Source organism: Numenius arquata, chromosome Z (genome assembly GCF_964106895.1).
Source record: "Numenius arquata chromosome Z, bNumArq3.hap1.1, whole genome shotgun sequence".
NCBI lineage: Eukaryota > Metazoa > Chordata > Aves > Charadriiformes > Scolopacidae > Numenius > Numenius arquata.
This window is the reverse complement of record NC_133616.1, coordinates 83,711,444-83,731,765: the sequence shown is the minus strand read 5'-3', so window position 1 is coordinate 83,731,765 and position 20,322 is coordinate 83,711,444. Positions and strand designations below refer to the sequence as shown.

General features: G+C 40.5%; 1 protein-coding gene across 3 annotated transcripts in view; it reads left to right on the top strand.

Annotated features, from left to right (window-relative positions):
- Nucleotides 1-20,322, top strand: part of ARB2A (ARB2 cotranscriptional regulator A) — a 282,938-nt gene that overhangs the window by 13,467 nt on the left and 249,149 nt on the right. Inside the window, exons 2-4 of one of the 3 annotated variants that reach the window (XM_074166154.1) lie at nt 8,991-9,059; nt 12,259-12,360; nt 15,000-15,100. In XM_074166154.1, the coding sequence (XP_074022255.1) occupies nt 8,999-9,059; nt 12,259-12,360; nt 15,000-15,100 (264 nt within the window). In that variant the 5' untranslated portion in view covers nt 8,991-8,998. Of the gene's footprint in view, nt 1-8,931; nt 9,060-12,258; nt 12,361-14,999; nt 15,101-20,322 lie in introns of those variants that run through there. The other 2 variants (XM_074166153.1, XM_074166155.1) reach the window with 2 other exon arrangements.

Here is a 20,322-nt window from a genome sequence, read left to right as displayed (position 1 = left end):
GAAATCAGGAAAAATGTGGGACTTCCTGAGAAGCTGCTGTGTTTGTCCTATGGAGTTTGGCCTGCATAATGCTGTCAATTGGGGTTTAAAAAATAGAAGGGGACAGAGAAAATGGAGAAAATTACTTTGTGTTAGTCTCAAAATTTCATAGAGGGAGACTCTGCTAAGCTTGTTTAGTTTACCAGAAGAAAGAGATAGGACTTGACTGTAGCATCTAATCAAGTAAGGGAAAAATAGAGAGACAAAACTTAACCTACAAAGGCATAGTAATAACTAGCGAGTGAAGCCTGAAGCCAGAGTAATTCAAACTGGAAATAAAGTATGAAAGACAGTGACTTGCCTTTCAGACTATCACAGCAAGTGACGGACTCTTTAGCTCTTAATAACTTGAATATGGGAGTAGATGCCTCTCTGGAAGAGGTGGTTAAGCACAAGTTACTGATCTCAGAGGTTGGTAGCTGAAGGAAATGAAAGGCCTCTGTTTATCAGCAGGTAATTCTGATTGATTTTGCGGGCCCCTCTGGCCTGAAACTGTGAACCTTCCAAGCAAAATTAATGAATTTATGGTGATGCTTTTTTGTCAAACTAAGTTGCATCTCCAGTCTCTTTCTTCCTACTCATCTGCTGCTTTTATCCGCACCTTTGAGTTTGGCAGTACTTGGCTGAACTCTGCTCTATCACACATTCTGCACCTACGATACTTAAAACAGTTCGCCTCCTTAGTAGGGATTCATTGAAACTGATAGGAAAATCAATGTTTTTCCACAAAAAACCCTCTTACCAAGTTTGCTGATGACACAAAGCTGGGAGGTGTGGCTGACACACCAGAAAGCTGTGCCGCCATACAGCGAGACCTTGACGGGCTGGAGAGTTGGGCAGAGAGGAACCTGATGAAGTTAAACAAGGGCAAGTGTAGGGTGCTGCACCAGGGGAGGAATAAACCCATACACCGGTACAGGTTGGGGGTTGTCCTGCTGGAGAGCAACTCTGTGGAGAAGGACCCGGGAGTTCTGGTGGACAAGAAGTTGCCCGTGATTGGGCAACAATGTGCCCTCGTGGCCAAGAACCCCGATGGTCTCCTGGGGTGCATTGAGAAGAGTGTGGCCAGCAGGTGGAGGGAGGTCATCCTGCCCCTCTACTCTGCCCTGGTGGGGCCACGTCTGGAGGAGTGGGTCCAGTTCTGGGCCCCCAGTTCCAGGAGGGCAGGGAACTGCTGGAGAGAGTCCAGCGGAGGCTATGAGGATGATGAGGGACTGGAGCGTCTCTCTGCTGAGGAAAGGCTGAGAGCCCTGGGGCTGTTCAGCTGGAGAAGAGCAGACTGAGAGGGGATCTCATCAATGCTTATCAATAACTAAAGGGTGGGTGTCAAGAGGATGGGGCCAGACTCTTCTCAGTGGTGCCTAGTGACAGGACAAGGGACAATGAGCACAAACTGGAACACGGGAAGTTCCCTCTGAACATGAGGAAAAACTTCTTTCCTGTGAGGGTGGCAGAGCCCTGGAAGAGGCTGCCCAGAGAGGTGGTGGAGTCTCCTTCTCTGGAGACATTCAAAACCCATCTGGATGCGTTTCTGTCCAGCCTGCTCTGGGTGGACCTGCTTTGGCAGCGGGTTGTACTAGGTGATCTCCAGAGGCCCCTTCCAATCCCTAAAATTCTGTGAAAATGGACAAAGAATTTGGCAAGTTTCATTTATAAAGATTGATGAAGTTTCTTCAGCCCTTGTGTTGGAGTGGCGACTACTAGGAAAGAGTCTTTAGACTTGAGGCTAAATCAAACCATGTGATACCTCTGCTCAACCTCTTTGAAGTGGTTCATGTGACAGGTAGAATTTAATTTTTCCAAGGGCTGTGTTTAATAGTATAAACTTTGCCTAACAGTAAGGCAAATAAAAGCTATCAATATGCATGGCAAAGACTGGAGTAGAATTAGAAATGCCTCGCTGTGTGCAAGGGTCTGGGCTGCAGACCTGGATTCACTTGTGTTTCCAGCCGCTTTGTCTGTCTTCTTTTCGGGGGACTTCAGTTAATGGCTGACAGCCCTTCTGAACATTGCACTATTACTTAGGAGCAAAGGGGGAGAGAAAAAAAAGGTGATTTTAAACTACCAGACACATATGCATATGTCTAGGGTTTTTTAGCAGCTTTTGATGGTAGCCTAAGCAGAAACCATTCCCTAGAGTCTTCCAGTCTCTCTCTTTCTCTCTTCTTCTGTGACTGTCCTGCAAATTACTTTGGTGTCTCTCCTAAGAGAAGGCTCTTTTAATAGTCTTCGAGTTTTCCTGTGTTCAGAGGCCTTTTTCTCTCCCAGCTGACCCATGGGATTGCTTGAGAGAAGATGGCATTAAAAAAAATAAAAATTCTGGCTTTGTCCTGTAACTGCTTAGTATGTACAGGGAAGAGGCTATTGAGAGTCAATCTTCTCCACCCCATTTTTTAAGCCAGAATCCTGTTAAAACCAACAGTCTAGTACAATCATCTTAAAATATCATCCAAAACAGTTTTATAAACTATCACGGGGCAATTTCAGGTATATTATGAAGCAATATTGTGCCAAATCCTTGTGACTTATCCTCGCGATGTACACTGACAGGATTCTGTAATTAAAGAGCATTTCACACAACTGTTTGCCAAATAATTATATTGCTTCAGCATTTCCTTTGGTCCTCATCAGTTGAGATGTTGCACCAGTGGGACAACACAGTACAAGTCTTGCACTGAATATGGCATTATTGCCTGTTACATGGGGTCTTTGTGAGGCTTCAATGGCAGGGTGTTAGTTCTTCATAAATGTTAATTCCTTGAATTTTACCTAGCATCTGCTGTTCATGGAGGATTCTTAATGGCCTTTTAAATGAAGGTGATGATGAAATTTACTGAAATTAATTTCCTGCTAATCAGTGTCTACTCATCTTGGGTGCTGAGATTGGGAAAGCTGGGGAAGGTTCTTCAAAGTTCTTTAAACAGGAATCCCATGGTCCATAGTTCTGAGCATTCAAGGAAATCGTTCAGGCTGAATGCCCAGAAAATGGGAAGTATACAAAAAATATATACGACAATATGTTGTTTTTCAGGAGTTGAGTAGTATTCCATAAGAACACCTGCAAATTCCTCCTGTGAACAGGGTTCTCCAGGGAGTGTTCTCCTGCAGGATCACGTTTTCTGTCCCCAGAGCTGCTTGCACATAAGGGTGACTCGGGAAGACAAATGCCATAGCTCTGGACCTCCTCCCTTTCTCCTTACCCCGTTTTCAGTTGCTGAGCATGACACCATGTGGTGTGTCCCTATGGTCATTCAGGGTCACTGTCCTTGTTGTGTCCCCTCCCAACCCCTTGTGCCCCCAAAGCCCATTGCTGGTGGGGCTGGTTGAGGAGCAGAAGACATCTTGGTGCTGTATGAGCCCTGCTCATCAGTAATGGAAACACCCCTCTGTTATCCACACTATTCTCAGCCCAAATCCAAACCATGGCCCCATACAGAAGAAAACCGACTCTATCTGTCCCAGACAAAACCAGTACATGTATTCAAAGCTGCACCTCCTATAGAAAAATTCTTGATGATCTTTTTGGACCTGATGTTTGGTTGGTAAGACCAGACCATCACATTGTGAACCTCCCAGAGACCGTGTTGAGGTTGTGCTGCCTCTTTGTATTCTTTTGACACATTTGTTTGATCATGTTTGCATGCGTATGTTTATGAAGGTCATTTTCAGCATTTCAAGAAAGTTAAACTGAAATAATTGAAGCTTCAGCAGGTGGAATTGTGTTGACTCTGCCTTGTGTAAACAACGGAGTAGCTGACACAGTCGGGACGATAATGCATATAGCTTGTAGCTCTCTGCTTTTTGAGCTTACGGGGTAAATAACACTGGGAGGTAGCTGCTGTGCAAATAAATCAACCCTTAGTGTCAGCTGCAGTCATGTTCTTTATCAGCAAGTACCACCACCATTTGGTAGAACGTGAAGATGTACCAAGATTCAGGGACTTTGGGATCCTTGCCAGTTTCTTTGTGGTTAAAGATCCTGCTCTTCCAGCATTTATTACTCCCCTCCTGCGCATCTTCCCTCTGGCTTTTTGCAGCTGTACGGAGCATGCTGTAGGAAAATGGGTAAATTTTCTGGGAATTCTGATAAGTCTTAATAAGTCTACATTAAATGCGCACAAAAAGCAATTTTCACTTGAGCAGATCTGGGCAGGCTTTAAGGGAAGTGGCAAGAGGCACACACTGCTAAGCTGATCCCCCGGCTAAATTTCTGATCTCAGCAACGTGGAGATGCTGTGGCTGCTCATTAACATCAGCAGAAGTGAGGAGAAGATACTGTCTCTCAACCTGTTCTTACACAGGAGGTAGACATTTTAGCTGAACTTTCTCAAAACTGTTTAGTCCAAAGCAGACTGGAAATAATTGGCTTTCAGAGCTGAAGTTTGGCAAATCTATAAGCAGTTGAAAACAGGGTCTTATAAGTGAAGGGAAGTGAAGTACAACCTTAATTGAGGCAGTTGTTACTGATGTCATCTGTAGTGTCCTAAAAGCAGGAATAGATAAAATCTACTTAGACAGAATACACTACTAAGATTAAAGTATGTAGTTTTTGCTTTGTTGAGCCCACACAGAGAAGGGATTTGAGCCAAAATGTCATCCAGCCATCTCTTTGAAGAAAAACTAGGTCTCACTCAGTCATCAGCCACATTGGACAAAGATAACCCATACTGGTCTCCAGCTCAATTGGGATGTCAGTTTACGGAGAGCAAGGCTCTAATTCAGCTGTATTCTAATAAAGCAGTGCAGTACCAAAAAGCATGAACCCGAGCCAGCAGTGTGCCCAGGTGGCCAAGAAGGCCAACAGCATCCTGGCCTGTGTCAGGAACAGCGTGGTGAGTAGGAGTCGGGAGGTGATGGTCCCCCTGTCCTGGGCACTGGTGAGGCCCCACCTCGAGGGCTGTGTCCAGTTTTGGGCCCCTCACCACAAAAAAGACATTGAGGGGCTGGACCATGTCCAGAGAAGGGCAACGGAGCTGGTGAGGGGTCTGGAGCACAAGTCTTGTGAGGAGCAGCTGAGGGAGCTGGGGGTGTTCAGCCTGGAGAAAAGGAGGCTGCGGGGAGACCTTCTCGCTCTCTACAACTCCCTGAAAGGAGGGTGTAGCCAGGGGGGGTCGGTCTCTTCTCCCAAGGAACAGGCGATGGGACAAGAGGAAATGGCCTCAAGTTGTGCCAGGGGAGGTTCAGATTGGATATTAGTAACAACGTTTACACGGAAAGGGTTATGAAGCCTTGGAATGGGCTGCCCAGGGAAGTGGTAGAGGCACCATCCCTGGAGGGATTTAAAAGACGGGTTGATGTAGTGCTTAGAGACATGGTTTAGTGATGGGTTTCATCAGAGTTAGGATGATGGTTGGACTCGATGATCTTAAAGGTCCCTTCCAACCTCAACAATTCCATGATTCTGTGATTCTATGATGACTCTTGTTCAGATTATATCCAGAGAAACTTGATGGACTTACACTATTTGAAAATACTTGTGTGTTTTCTTCTTATGTTGCACTTGCAGTGGGTTAGCACTACAATTCTAGCTGCTGTTGGAACATTTTCAGCATTGACTTCATGTCAGGTATTGCTAATGTAGAGGAAAATCATATACTACATTTTTTTGGTCACATCTATAGCTGTGTTTACGCAATGAAGTCTGTAGAAATCTGTGTAAGTGTGCATTTGTTTCAGAGTCAGAACATATGATAAGGTGTCTAGTTTGCTTTCAAGGCTAGCACTGCAATACAGCCACAAGCTCGGTGGTCACACTTCCAGTACCACTTTACAAACAAGAACATGAAATATGTACGTATGTTCCCTCAAGTGTGCAAAAGTCTGTAGGGTTTTGTTTTGTTTTGTTTTGTTCTGTTTTTTAAATTTAATGACCATTTGCTTGTGAAGCTGTCGCTTCTGTAGTTGCATTAATAGGGTTATGATGAAAATGCAACCTTGTTGTCTCATGTGAAACCCTGAAACCAGAATATTTCTTCTGTCCAATTATTTTAAGTATTGCTGGGCGTGGAGTTCAAGAGGCACCTAATATACATAAGATATTTTGTGATAGAATACTGAAGTTTGCATGGGAAAGCAAGATACATACAAATAAATATACATTCTCTTGGCAATAAACTTATTTACTGTAAATGTTTCTTCAGGTGAAGAGTAACTGTTTTTTTTAGGAAGTATGCTTGCTGTAGCTAGTGCAAAAAATAGTCACAGAGATGTTTTTAAAAGAATCATCTAAGTAATTGTACAGAATAACACATTTAAAATAATCTGTATTTATTAAGAGAAACTTGATGATGGCATTGGTGAATGGTGTGGAGTGGTCAGTGCGTGCAACTGAAGATCACTGGGGCTTGAAGGTGATGCCTGGAATGAGGGCATCCTGCCTATAGCAAATGGAAGTTCCTGCATTTATCTGTAAGCAACCATTCACGGAGCTTTGTAATTTTCCCGCTGTTCATTTCTGCACCATCAGACTGTAGTTGATTCGACATCTGTCTGTCAAAGAAAGGAAATCCAACCCTCTCATCTAATTTCTTCTATTTCTCATTTAAACAAATATCAGTGAGGGATTCAACAAACTGCTGTGTTCACACAAACAATGCATAAAATACTGTGTGCTTCTTTCATCCTCATTCCAATATCAAGTCCTCCCTCCAGTGGCTGCTGTCACAGTTTTTTACTTTGTCAAAAAGAACTGGAAATCCTCTCTCTCAAAGCTAAATTCGGATTTATCTCTTTGTTTATTTACTTTGGTGCTTCTGGCTTGGCACGTGAAGCTGTTACCTGCTTTTTCCTCCGCGGCAGGGTCTTCATCTGTTAAAGGAAGAAGAAGGGTATCCATTGAAGAAGCAAGAATAAGAATGCCAGGGACTCTTGGTCATTGCATTGATTTATCTCATTGGGGGCTGGGGGTTAGTTTATCAAGGTACATCTGTGCAGATAAATTTTATGTTTCTTCCCTTGGGTAATAAGAGGTCTTTGAGCACCTGTATGTATTTTGTAACTGCATGAACTTGCCTATACCCAATGATGAATTTTCAAATGTTGTGTAGGGAGGACTATTCCATTTGTATGACTAGAACAGCTTTCATCTGGGCTCTCACAAAGCACTATCACTGTCATTTTCTAGCACATCTGATAATTTTAATTGCAGTGGGTTAGTTTATTTTCTAAATGATGTTCTAGAATGTACGTGGTTCTGTGCTGCAAATGTACAAACTGATGATGGACAAGATTTTGTATTTCATTTACTTTTGTCACTGGAATACTTGGAAGCGTCTGAGAGAAGTCATTAATACCATCCACATGTGTGAATGGAGATTTGAATAATTTTAATATTTACATTGACTATATGCAAGAAAATACAAAAAAAGTCTCTGTGGTTTTGCTCTTATTTGTGTTGATTACTTTTGTTATGAGTGCTAACATGACTAAAGTGTTATCCCAAAGATGCACATTTTAACTGAATCATGTTGAGTTGTGTCACAATTTAAAAAATATGCAATCTAAGCAGAGCTTTCCTGGTGGAGTTGTGTCTTTAAAGGACGTTTGGCAGTGTACTGTCATTTCCCATCAGCTTAACCTGAGCAGCCTTCTCCAAAGGGAGGTGTCAGAGTCTCCCGTAGGTCCAATTTATGGAATGGGTTATTGGATTTTCTTGAACAATACGCCCCAAATCCTCTCCTTAGTTAATTATAACTATCCCTTCCTTAAATTGTTGTGTTCTTCCTTAATCTACAAGAAAATGTTTCATGTGTTAGGTTTTCTCTAAAGACTATAGAAAAATAGTCTTTATTATGCTTTATTTATTTTATTTTATTTTTTTTCTGCTGCCCTTGCAGTGAGCTGCTGTTACTTAAAATAAAGCATTTTGGGGTTCTTTCTTACAGGTGTTAAGTATTAGGGAGCCAGTAGTAGTTGGTGAATCCTATTACTCTTTGAAAGTTACAAATTGCTACAGGGGTACAGTTCATGCAAACTCATCCACGGTAAAGTATATCGGGGAGAAGAGTGAAGCAAATTGGCAATGACTGACAGATAAAACAAAGAGCAGAAAAAGATGAAGGGGAGAAGAATTCAATGCACAGAAGTCTCTTTTTTTGCTGAGAAGGAGGAAGCGGTGATTGCGATGTGGTAGTTTGCTCCCCTGGTGTCAGATTCGGGATGAAAGGGATTGCAGAGCTGAATGTCTGGGTTGCCTTCTGTGCAACAGGAAAAATTTAGAAATACGCTTTTCATGGAAATTCTCACCTTGAATATATTCAGGTTCGTTCCTTAGCTGGACAGTTGTCTATACATTTCAATGCTGATAATGTATTGCAGAAATCACAGTGGTTTAAAACCATGTGCTCTGTGTAGTTTTACTAGAACAGAACTGTATAGTACTGTGAGAACAATAGAGTTAATTGATGAAGAAAATCCGTAAAGATTGTAGAAGTTCTGTTGGTTATGTTTTTGTTTTTCTTGCATCTTTTACTACCTTGGCCGTAAAAGTGAGGTGGTTCTCCAAAAAGCTTCTCATTTGCTGATGTTACCTTAGAATCCCAAAAAAAGAAGTCTGGTTTAGACAGTTGTCCTTTTAGGATTAGGTAGAAGTTAGTGTTCCTTCTTGTGAACTTGAATCTTTGACCAAACTTGATACTGGAGTGTGTGTCACACTTTGGGGTAAATTGTCATAATCCAGGATAGTGTGATGAGACTTTAGAGTGTCCAGTGTAACTTCTTAAGGAGAGGAAAAAGTTAATTTCAGTTTTACTTTGCACATCTTAGGGGTTTATAACACTAAGGGAAGTTCTGCTTTTGGAACAAGTTCTGGATTTTTGTGATGTAAGCAGTAGCAAATGAGATCTGTTGAAGTAGAGGTCAGTAAATTTGTTAATTTCCAACTCTTGTTGATTTTCAGATTGTCCTTTGAAGATTAATGTACATTTACTTCAGTATTTTAAATCTGTTGACAGTGGCGGTAATGATGGCTCAGCTCCAGCAAGGAGGCCCAGATGAAAAAGAGAAGACTACTGCATTAAAGGGTATGAGTCTTTTTGCCTTCTTTTCACATATATTGACATTTCAGGAACAATTACTAAGGAAAAGAAAATTGTTTGATATAACTATGGGTTAGAGTCTGGGAGTTGCAATAGTGGAAGAGACTATTAGTCCATCTATGCTAATGCTTTTTGTGTGATGGTGTGTCCGTTATCAGTATTTTCATAAGAGGATATAAAAAATAATGATCTGTGGTACGGAGTAACAGAATAAGATATCCATTAATTTTTTTAATTTTCATAATTATCCTTTGAGAAAGTTGACTGGTGCTTTTGTGTTCTTAGTTTCTGGGAGTTATCATTTAATTTTTATGCCACTTATGTTTTATAATTATGCAACCATATTACAGCTTTTAAAAATGTCTTTGACTAGAACGTTAGCAGGAAAACATTTTCAGGACATTGATTACCATGTTGATTTTATAAAGTTTTCTTTGTATTGTATGTTTTAAAAAACTAAATGGACCTAAGTGACTTAGCGGAGTAATTTTCTTGAGAAAAAAATAAATTAAAGAAATGACATCTTTTAAACAGTGTTTTTCAATTTTGAAAGTACATGCAGTTGGTTGCACCTACAAGTAAGCTAACCAAGCATTGCATTTGAAGTGCTTGCATCACACATTTACTCTCTAAATTGTCTTTCAAAAGAGAAAAAATAATACATCTTTTAACTGAATGCAAAAAACTGAATTTCTACCAAAGTAGTATTAGGAATGTATGTTCTATTTTGCTGCGATGGTAGATGACGTTTCTTCAGTTACAACTGTGTTTTTGTGGAACGTTTGGTGAAAGTGTATGTGGTGCTTTTTCAAACCTTGTACTGATTCTCTCAAATTAGTATATTTTGGAAAAGTAAACCTCATTTTATACTTGGCATTAATTTCATCTTCATTAAGGATTAGTGTCTGAGAAACATTCCACATAATGAAAACTTTCTGTGGGGAGGTTGTTTTCTTTATGTGATCTAGTGACCCACCATTGAGCTGTAGAAGGTCTCCTGCAGATCACTCAGTTTTGGGCTGTGTTGAACTACTCTTGATTGAGTTGAAGAGTCCAAGATCTTAGGCGAGAATGGTAGATCAGATCTTGAAAGAATCTCAAAAGTTGTAAGAACACTTTAGCTAGTTTTAACTTGAAAAATTGCGCAGGAAGAAAGTGTTTGTGTCCGTGGTTGGAGGACAGACCAATTGCAGTCTTTTTGAGTGACTCTGGTGGAATCTGTGAATCACGACAAGCTGTACATACTGCGGATAAGCTTAATGTAGTTCATATAGTATTGCCCTTGCTCCTTAGAAGATGGGTATTTTATTATATAGTAACTGACGCTTCTGTGTAAACACGTTTCCAAATAGGTCAGAGTTAGAAGACATGAAAACTGTGGTGAAATTATTGTAGAGATGTGGTGTGACTGGAGTCCCTTCATCAGGAAAGACGTGCTAAAAACTGTTTTGCTACCTTGATGTTGTAAAAGTACAGAGGAAGAAAGGGTGTGGTTTTTATGTCCTGTTGTTGAAAAACTTCTTTGACAAACTTCTTTTCTTTCCCCCATCATTTGGTTGAGGACCAAAGCAGCTCCCCCAGAACTTTCAAAGGACAGTGCACGAGAACAAGCATACAGTTGAATGTCATGGGACTTGGTATTAAACAGATCTGGTGTAAAAGTGGGCAATGGTTGAGGAAAGCCACATCTTCCAGTCAACATCCACTGCTGTATAGCTGTTTAGGTACCACAGTGATGCTCGGATACCATAGCATGGGTTGGAGAGGTGTTGGAGAGATGTTGAATTTCAGCGGCCATACAAGATGGCCTTCGGTCCTCCAGCTTCACCCAGTGAAATCACTTAGAGAAGGAGGAGCTGGAGACAATCGTGGACACTGGAGTGAATGTCGTGTGACCCTGAAGAGCTATAGAAGAGCAGGCCAAGGAACTCTCAAAAATGTTGAAGCTGTTTTTCAGTAGATTTTAAACACTGTAGAAATTTCAAAGGATTATCGTACCAATACTAAGCTTAGGTAACGTGGGTAACCTATGGGCTTGTCACTGGCAACAAGACTAAGCAAAAACAGTGATGAAAAAGCTATTCAAATAATGATTTTAGCTAGTTAAAGGAGGGAAGTGTAGTTAATGTCAAACACAGCAAGTTTAAAGAAAATTAGTCTTTTCAAACTGTTTTCTTTCCTTTGAGCTACAGCTTTGGATGGTAAAGGTAATAAACCAACATACTTAGAAAACTTAATGCATTTCCTTGGTAATACATGATATCTTGATTTATGAAACAATAATAGTGAAAAGTCAGTGTAGCACTCCTGGACTGAATGTTTTTTATGTGGTCTTCAAATTCATCTATGAGGAAATAGGAAAATAAATTTCAGCGGAATCCTGCTGAGCCATTTCTTGATGAATTTTTATTAATAATCAGAAATTATGTTAAAATGGTGGCAGTGGGTTGTGTGAGTGATGAGCAACGAGTATTATCTGAGTATTATCTTGTTTAGCAGTTAGATGTAACCAAAAGGTGTCCCTATATGCTTGCCTCTGGTTAAATACAAATCCTTAAATCTGGGGTGAAGAATGCAGACTATACTTATTTTAGTGTACTTGCATTAGCGAATGCATCCTGGTCTGAAAACTAGGATGTGTGTGTCACTGATGGCAGTTCTCTCTGCTTTGAGAGTTATTAAAGGAGGGTGATTGAGAGATAACTTGGTCTATTTGGGTATCAAAGGGGAGTTAAGGAGTGTTGTGACCACACAACTGGTAAACGCCCATGAGATGATGTACATTTCATAATGAAGGCAAAGAAGAGTGTATCAATGACTTGGTAAATTCATGTTAAAACCATGGTGCATCCCAGAGACATATTTCTAGCATTTAGGGTAATGAATCCTTGAAACAAAGCACTATGTCTTTGGTGGATTCTCTGTCCTTGGGCATTTTTTCGACCAACATTAGAGATAGATAGGTAAATAAATAAATAAATAAAAAAGAAGATGTACTGACAATGAGGCCCAGCTTTTGAATCTGGAATGAGACTTCCCATAACAAAGTCCTATGTTTAGTAATATGTAGGATGGCCTTCTGCCCTTAAGATCTACAAATCTGAGCAAACATGTTTTCTTAGTGATAATAGTGAAATAAAAAAGACGTAGCATGCATTATGTAATTTTTCTTTTCCTTTTTTAGATTTATTGTCTAGAATAGACTTGGATGAACTGATGAAAAAAGATGAGCCACCACTTGAATTTCCTGATACTCTGGAAGGATTTGAGTATGTCTTTAATGAAAGTAAGTCATATGTGCTTTGTAAAGGCTATACTTAGAATAATGTTGAGAGGTTATCAGAACTTTAATTTTGTATTATAAGTCCCTATTAGAATTTCACACTTTTCTGTTAAGAATAACATTTTAAGCCTTAGTGTTAACAGACTTGTAAATCTAGCTAAGTAATATTTTTTTATTTCATAAAATTGTCACAAAAATCCCTGGTTTTATACAATACTGTAGGTTTGTACTGTGCATATGTTATGTCTTCTTGTTCTCTTTGACAGAAGTGTTGACACGAAAATTCTGAAAGTAATTTCTGTAGCATTAGCATGAAAAAAGCAAAATCAAAGAGTGGTCGCTCATTTAAGAAATGTTTTATTTACCGATTCATTTTTATGGATGCAAAAGAAGTTATTTAGATAATATTTTATCCCAGCTATTTCTTGAATACCAGTAGGAAAACACCTGTTTGTATTGATGGAGGGATGAGCAATGACTTACTCTCCTGGTGTGGGTCTTGGCTTTGCATTACAGCGCAGTGTGTGATGAGTACAAGTACTTCCAGCTCGCTGAATCGGTGTGTTAAATGAGTTAGTAGTATTTATAATTTCCATTGCATACATTTTAAAATCCAGCTGAGAAATGAGCCGCTGAGCTAAAGTAATACCAGACTCCAGGAAATGGCTCTTTCAAGATTGTTTGAAACCTGTAGGACAAATGGGGACGTTTACAATTCTACTTCTTTGCAGTGCCTGTTCTGTGAACAGAGGAACTTTAGTTTCTAAATCTGCCTGTCTTACATCTTCCACTTTTAAAGAAAAAAAAAAAAAAAAGAGCTTTCCTTTAAATGATAGTCATTTATGCAACACTTAGCTTTTTAATACCCTGATGGCTTTCACAGGAAAGTACTTAGAGACTAAAAGTGTCATGAAAGTGATGCTCTTTCTTTGATGGGAGGGGTTCAGCTCTGTCACTTTTCAGCTCCTTATTTTTAGATCTGCACAGTGTCTACTGTCTTCCTTACTGACTTCAGAGTTAATGGTTCATATGTGGTTGATAAAAAGGGCTGAAATTTGAATTTTGGGGAATGATGTTTTAGAATGGTATTATTGAATATTCCATCACTTACCTTGCAGCCTGAGTGATTTCTGTAGAATGCAGCAAGCCCTGTTACACGTGCTGCTGGTCAGCAAAGCAAAAAGGTCTCCATTTTGCTGTTGTGCATTTAATTTGGCTGTTCGGTCATGTGTTCTTATGCCATAATCATGCATCTTTTTATGATGGAAAGGTAAGGAAGATTTTTACCAGATTTAAAGAATCTGAGGGAGACAATTCCAGAAAGCCAAAGAAAAAAATATGCCAGATATTTGCTCCACTTTACTTGTGGAGAGAACAACTTTGTGTACTATTGAGTGGCATAATTGAAGAGTAAATAGCTGAAAAGAAACAGCTGAAGGTAGAGTTGTTATGAAAATACGAGAAGAAGGATATTTGGACCTGAGACAGGAATATGGAGTTGGGGAGAAATATTTCCCTGGTGTCTAGTACATGAGGTAAGACAGGTTCTGGAAAAAAAAAAATTCAAATAAGCAGATAAGCATAAATATGAGAGATATCAGGTCTTAAATATTTTATTTAAAGCATCAAGAATCAAAATATAAAGGTCATAAAAAGGTGTGAACTAAGTTAGCAATTTCTTACTATTCAAGAGGAAACATTTTGCTGAGAACCTTGCTTTCATCATGCAGACATTTCAGCTTTCAAAGGAGGTACTTCTACATATTGTTTTTAATGTTTGCCTAATTTCCTGTAGTTTTGTGATTGTCTGAGATCATAACTTGTGTTTTGTCTAATAAGCTGAAATATTACTGGTAAGATACCTGTTTTCTTCAGTTTTCCTTCTATTGCTTGCCATTTTATTACCATTTTATTACTATTGTTGTTTTAACTCAGTACATGTCTTCATCTGTGGTTGGGTATGCTGCGTAACTTTTGCTGTAAACAAGGCAAAATGCAGAAAGTTACACTGGAATCTAAGAATAGTGCGTGATTTTGCTCTGATCAAGCATTCTGCTTTATTCAGCTGTTATAATCTCAGTGTTCCCTGAATCTCAGAGCTCTTTCTTGATTGCACTGTGCCTAGGGGTTAAGATATTTACCTTTAACTGTGGACATGGGTTTTTTCAGATTAATTTAGAATGTTGTTAATCTTGAAAATAAATGTTTCCTTTCCTTCCAGCCTCCAGCCCATTTTCTTCTCACATTTCTTCCTAAATGCAGTTGGTTTTTGAAGTAGGGGATTTGTAGCTACAATTTGATCACCTAATTGACACTGCAGATCAAATATTAACTGCTAATGTTTACGTTTCACTGCTAATCCATAAGCAGTTGAGACACAAACATTTCCTGCAAAGCAGTTTGGCATTTGATAATCTGCGTGTAATTTCACTGTCATCACTTGTGTTTAGCTTTATCTGGCATTCGAGGGGAATGCATTTTGTTGTTATGCTACAATTGTTTTCCTTCAAAAATGAGAGGGAATTCATAATAGGGAACTCAATTTTTAGATGTAGGTTTCTTTTAAAATTTTCAGCAATTAAATGTTTCTTACTTTTAATGAAGAAGTATATTAAAACGTAATTGTTTTGTTTCTTTTGCAGAAGGGCAGTTAAGACACATAAAAACTGGGGAGCCATTTGTTTTTAATTATCGTGAAGATTTGCATAGATGGAACCAAAAGCGCTATGAAGCACTTGGAGAGGTATATAAGTTGTGTGCATTGTATGCAGGCGTGTAAGCATTGGTGTGCTGTGGTTTTTGTTGTGTTTCTCTGCAGAAGTGATACTTTTATGTATGCTAATAATGATTCATACAGTCATATAACAAAAGGTATTTCAGGATTTGTTGTGTGTTAATACTCTAACAGTAATTTCCATTACTTGCTGTACAGCTTAAGGTGCGATTTAAACTATAATTTGACTTAAGCATGTCTTCAAAATAGATTATCATCTAGATTACACAAATCAGAGCGTATTACATAGTGCAGTATTTCCTTTAACTTTCTTCTCCTCAAAGTGAAGCACTGGGTAATAAAGCTTTGGCATTTTACTTTCTAGCTGAAGATAAATACATTGGCTGGCTGTCTCATGTTACCAGGAGATACCAGGAGCCGCCAGATTGATTCAGTAGAGATCTCATGATTAATTGACTAAATATTTGATGGTGTATTAGGTATTTGCTTTCTTTGATACTGGTACTTCCCAGGCTTTTTGTAGGAATATTGTGGATGTAGTAGGTGTAGAAGTGACTGACCATGGCTCCTTTTCTACGTGAAAATGACTTTAATTTCAGTGGTGTGCTTATTGTAGTGCTTTCGGAGTCAGAGCACTGACTTGAAGAAAAGCATCTGAGCTTAGTGGGTGCATCTGACCTCGTGGCTTGTCTGCTTTCATTAGTGTTATTGTTTTAGTAGGGATTAAACACATTTATTCCCCACTTACTCTTTCTGTTGCGTTAATTCATACCACTCAGAGATGTGTTTGACTCTGCATGTTTAGACATTTTGCCTTTTGAACTTTCTGTTTGTCCTGGTTTAACCCCAGCAGGCACTTTGGCCCCCCTCAGCTGCTCGCTCCCTCGCCATGGGATGGGAGAGAGAATCAGGAGGGTAAAAATGAGACAATTCCTGGGCTGAGATAGAGTTTAGCAGGTAAAGCAAAAGCCGTGCACGCAAGCAAAGCAATATAAGGAATTAATTCACTGCTTTCCATGAGCAGGCGGGTGTTTAGCTGTCTCCAGGAAAGCGGGCCTGCTTCGTGCATAAAGGGGACGTGGAAAGATATTGGAAGATAACTCTGAATGTCCCCCCTTCATCCTCCTTTCCACCAGTTTTTATTGCTGAGCATGACACTGCATGGCATGGAATATCCCTTTGGTCAGTTGGGGTCAGCTGTCCTGGCTGTGTCCCCCCCGAGCTGGTATGCTTGTGTACTAAAGAGTAAAAAGAAAACTAAAATGTCTGAAATGACAGCCGTTCCTACACTGTTGCAAAGTAGATAGTGTAAAGCATCTTGATTGAGTTCCTTGGATGGGTAAACAAGCATATACTTAAATTTGTCACCAAATGGTTTCATATAGTTTCTTGTGCTGCCAAGAGCGCGTTTGTTTAAGCTGAAGAAATACCTAATTGCGTGGCCTTTTCTAGGTATAGCGGGATGGGCTCTGGGAGTGGGCACTGAGCGTGCAGGCTCAAGACATGAGTGCGTGGCAAATGTCTCTGCCTGTCTTGATTAATGGGAATAACATTCCATCTGTCCTTAATGGGTGCAACTGAATGAGGTATGGTCTAAGAATTCACACTAGTGTTGGTTTGGATACTGTGGGGCAGACAGAAGTGGAAGTAAGAGGTCCAGTGGAGACACGTACACCAGGAGAGGAAAGAAAGGGAGATTCACGTCTGCAGTGTAACACCACAGGGCTGTATTTTCACACGTACAAACCTCCATTTAAAAACACATAACTCTATTCCGTTACAAAGATTTTATGTTCTTTGAGAATAATTACTCAAATGAACTCGATTCCTAGGTAAACCAGAGTGGATTTTCAGTGATGCAGGTTTTACTTCTTCATTCCAGAAAAATGAAAAGAGCTGCTGCAGGCCAGAGTGCTGTGACTTTAGCATGACAGATAACATAGAACCATAGAATGGTTCAGGTTGGAAGGCACCTTGAAGCCCCCCCCCAGTGCCACCCCCTGCCCTGGGCAGGGACACCTCCCACCAGACCACGTTGCTCCAAGCCCCCTCCAACCTGGCCTTGAACCCCTCCAGGGATGGGGCAGCCACAGCTTCTCGGGGCAACCTGGGCCAGGCTCTCACCACCCTCACAGCAAAGAAGTTCTTCCCCACATCTCATCTCCATCTCCCCTCTTTCAGTGTCAAACCCTTCCCCCTCCTCCTATGGCTCCTCTCCCTGATCCAGAGTCCCTCCCCAGCTTTCCTGGAGCCCCTTGAGGGACTGGAAGGGGCTCCAAGGTCTCCCCGGAGCCTTCTCTTCTCCAGGCTGAAGCCCCCCAACTCTCTCAGCCTGTCCTCACAGCAGAGGGGCTCCAGCCCTCCCAGCATCTCCGTGGCCTCCTCTGGACCCACTCCAACAGGTCCATGTCCTTCCTGTGCTGGACATGTGTTAGCCTGTCTACCAGTTCCTTGCCATGCCTCCGGAAGAGGCTGTGTGATGGAGACAGCCTTTCTGCTTGTGAGACTGTGATGAAAAGCTGCTGCTGACCCTGCCAGGCCTCTGCTGAGAGGTGGTCTGGTGCTCTGTGGCCACCTCAGCCCGTCCGTTTCTTTCTGGAGACAGCCTGGTCTCTGTGCTGGATAAGCTGGAGCTGCTTTGTCCTGCCACAGCTTGTCACCGGGGATTGAAGAACCTTGCTTTTTACCACCTCCTCCTCCTTGTTCCTGCAAGAACTGTGGCAGGGGAGGAGGTGATGGGGGCTTCTGCTGCTGCTTATCACATCCTTTCACCTCAAATGTATGTTTTTCCAAACTAGGGAATGTGCTATTGCCCAATCTGTTGCATTGTCTAAGTTACTTGGTACGCATTTCCAGCTGGAAAGAGATTGGCACCTATTCCATGGTCTGTGTGTGCAGACCTTTGTGTGTGCCTGTGTTCAAATATCCCTATTAAATTAGTTAGATGAGACACAACTGTAAAGATTAGTCTGTCTCCATGTGGGTTCCTGTGCCACCACACCTTCTTCTACATGTTTGGCAATGTCATCAAATTCCTCATTCTGTGCATCTGAATAGTGAGTCCCACAGCTTCAACCCGTAGGAGTATGAATGACTCTCTGTGATTTTTGGTTAACCCGGAGGTGGGGTGTGTTCATGGAGCAGGTGCCTTAAATCTGTGATTTGTCCTGTGTGTTTCGCTTTAGTTATAGTCCTTCTCCGTGTTCAGGTTTGGGTCGTCTATGGCAATGCACTTGGTTCATATTGGTAGGTAAAAGGGAAGGAAGGTTAGAGGTCGGGAATCTGATAGGGTGAATTGTTCTAATTTTTTTATTTGTTTTGCATTTTTAGAGAAAGAAGAAACTCATCTGTGCTTCAGTCTGTTGTCTGCTAGGTGCTTGATACTACACAGCTCTTCCAACAAGCCATAAATTTATAAATGTCAGCAGCAGCTCCTATCGTTCATAAGGCAGTGTAGTGAAACCTGGCTTTAGGCCTTTATTTGAATCATCATCCTTTCGCTTTAGAGTTCTCTAATATGTATTTGTGGCTGAACGTTTACGTAGCTGGACATACAGTGAGGTGATAAAGCAGCTGGACTTGTATCATCGGACAAAAGTGTTGTATATATTCAGTGTTTCCATCATTAGCTCATTGTCCACTGTTTTTCTAATTTTTAAATGATATATTCATCCTGCCCAAGGCAACTTGTTTTTTTTACTGTACATATATATTGTGGGCTGTTTTTATTGCGTTTCACTAATTTTAAGAAGTGGGTGTACTTCCTGGCCTTATGTTACAGCATCATTCTCTCTTTCTTGGAGCATGAGTAAATTTCCATTTGGTAATCCATGATTTTTTGCTGTTAAAAGTCATGAAAACACTCACTGTGATGTTCTGCCTTTACTCTGGCTGTATGGAAATTGATTCTTCAGAAATTACAATGGTTCGTCAACGTCCCCACTTCTTACATCTCTTTATTCTTCATTCATTGATCTGTTATTTCAGGCACACAATTTGTTCTGCAGCCTCTTGATATGTGCTCCTAATAGACAATTTAGTGAACTGTTCATAATTTTGTGATTCTGGTTCAGTCATTGCTACTGCGGCATTGAATTTTGTGGAGAGCCTCTCCATTTGCTTTTTAAAAATTAAAATGGCAACAGAAGTGCACAGAACATGGTGTTGCAGCTGCTTCTAACTGCCGGTTAATCCATGTGGCAAGTTTGAAGTATGATTGAGAACAATTTTGTGACAACAGTTCAGTTGTTGCAGACATGCCCTTCCAGTTCAAGGTTGAATTATTTAAATGTTTTTTCTGGCCAGGAGTTATGGAAAGTTGGATTCTGGGTTAAACTCCAGATTAGACTCACATGAGGTATATCTCCTTGCGTTTTAAGTAGTTATCTGTGTTTATTGTTTGTTCCGCACTTTCAATTGATACTACAGCTATGGAAACTGCCAACAGTCAGCTTCAGCCCCTGCTTCATCGTGACATTGAAATGAGCTGGAATTATAAAAAAATACTACTAAAATCTGTTGCTGGAATTTTACCTTGCATTTTGCCAGGCATACATGTGTTGATAATGAGATTTCTATGAAAAAGATGATGTTGACATTCTCTTTCCATAGTCTTGGAGTAACCAGAGTATGCCTGGTATCAGCAGGCAGTACTGCCCGTCCCTCTGCATGTCTCTTAGATCTCTAGAACTGGGTAATGATAATTTGGTGATTATTTGGAGGCCGTTTAATATTTGCAGATAGTTCTTCGAGTGCCATCACTAATGAAGAGACTTTTACCTGTACAGACAGTTTGCTTGGCTACCCCTGTCTCTATATAAGTCCAATAGGATTTGCAAATACATAGAATATAATGTGGGCTGTGATATAAATGCCTCTGGAGTGGTCCTCTTTGAGGACGAGTGTGTGCTGTCTCTTGTAATTGCAGTCTGTCTGACCTCTTAACAGGTGGCAGAAGTATTGTGGTTATTTTTTACAGTTACCACACCACAGCACAAGAAAATACCTTATATTTATGTAGAAGAGATAAGGAAAGCAGAGAAGTAGAACACATAGGTCAGAAATTCCTTGCGTGTTTCGTGTGTGATAAGATACAGTTAATTTTACATCATCAGAGAAGTCTTGTCCCACTAAATAAACTGCTTTAAAGTATGTGCACAATGTCGGGTCCAGCTCATCATAAAGTAGATTAACCATGAAGGTTAATATTTGTGTGTGGGAAAAAAAAAGTA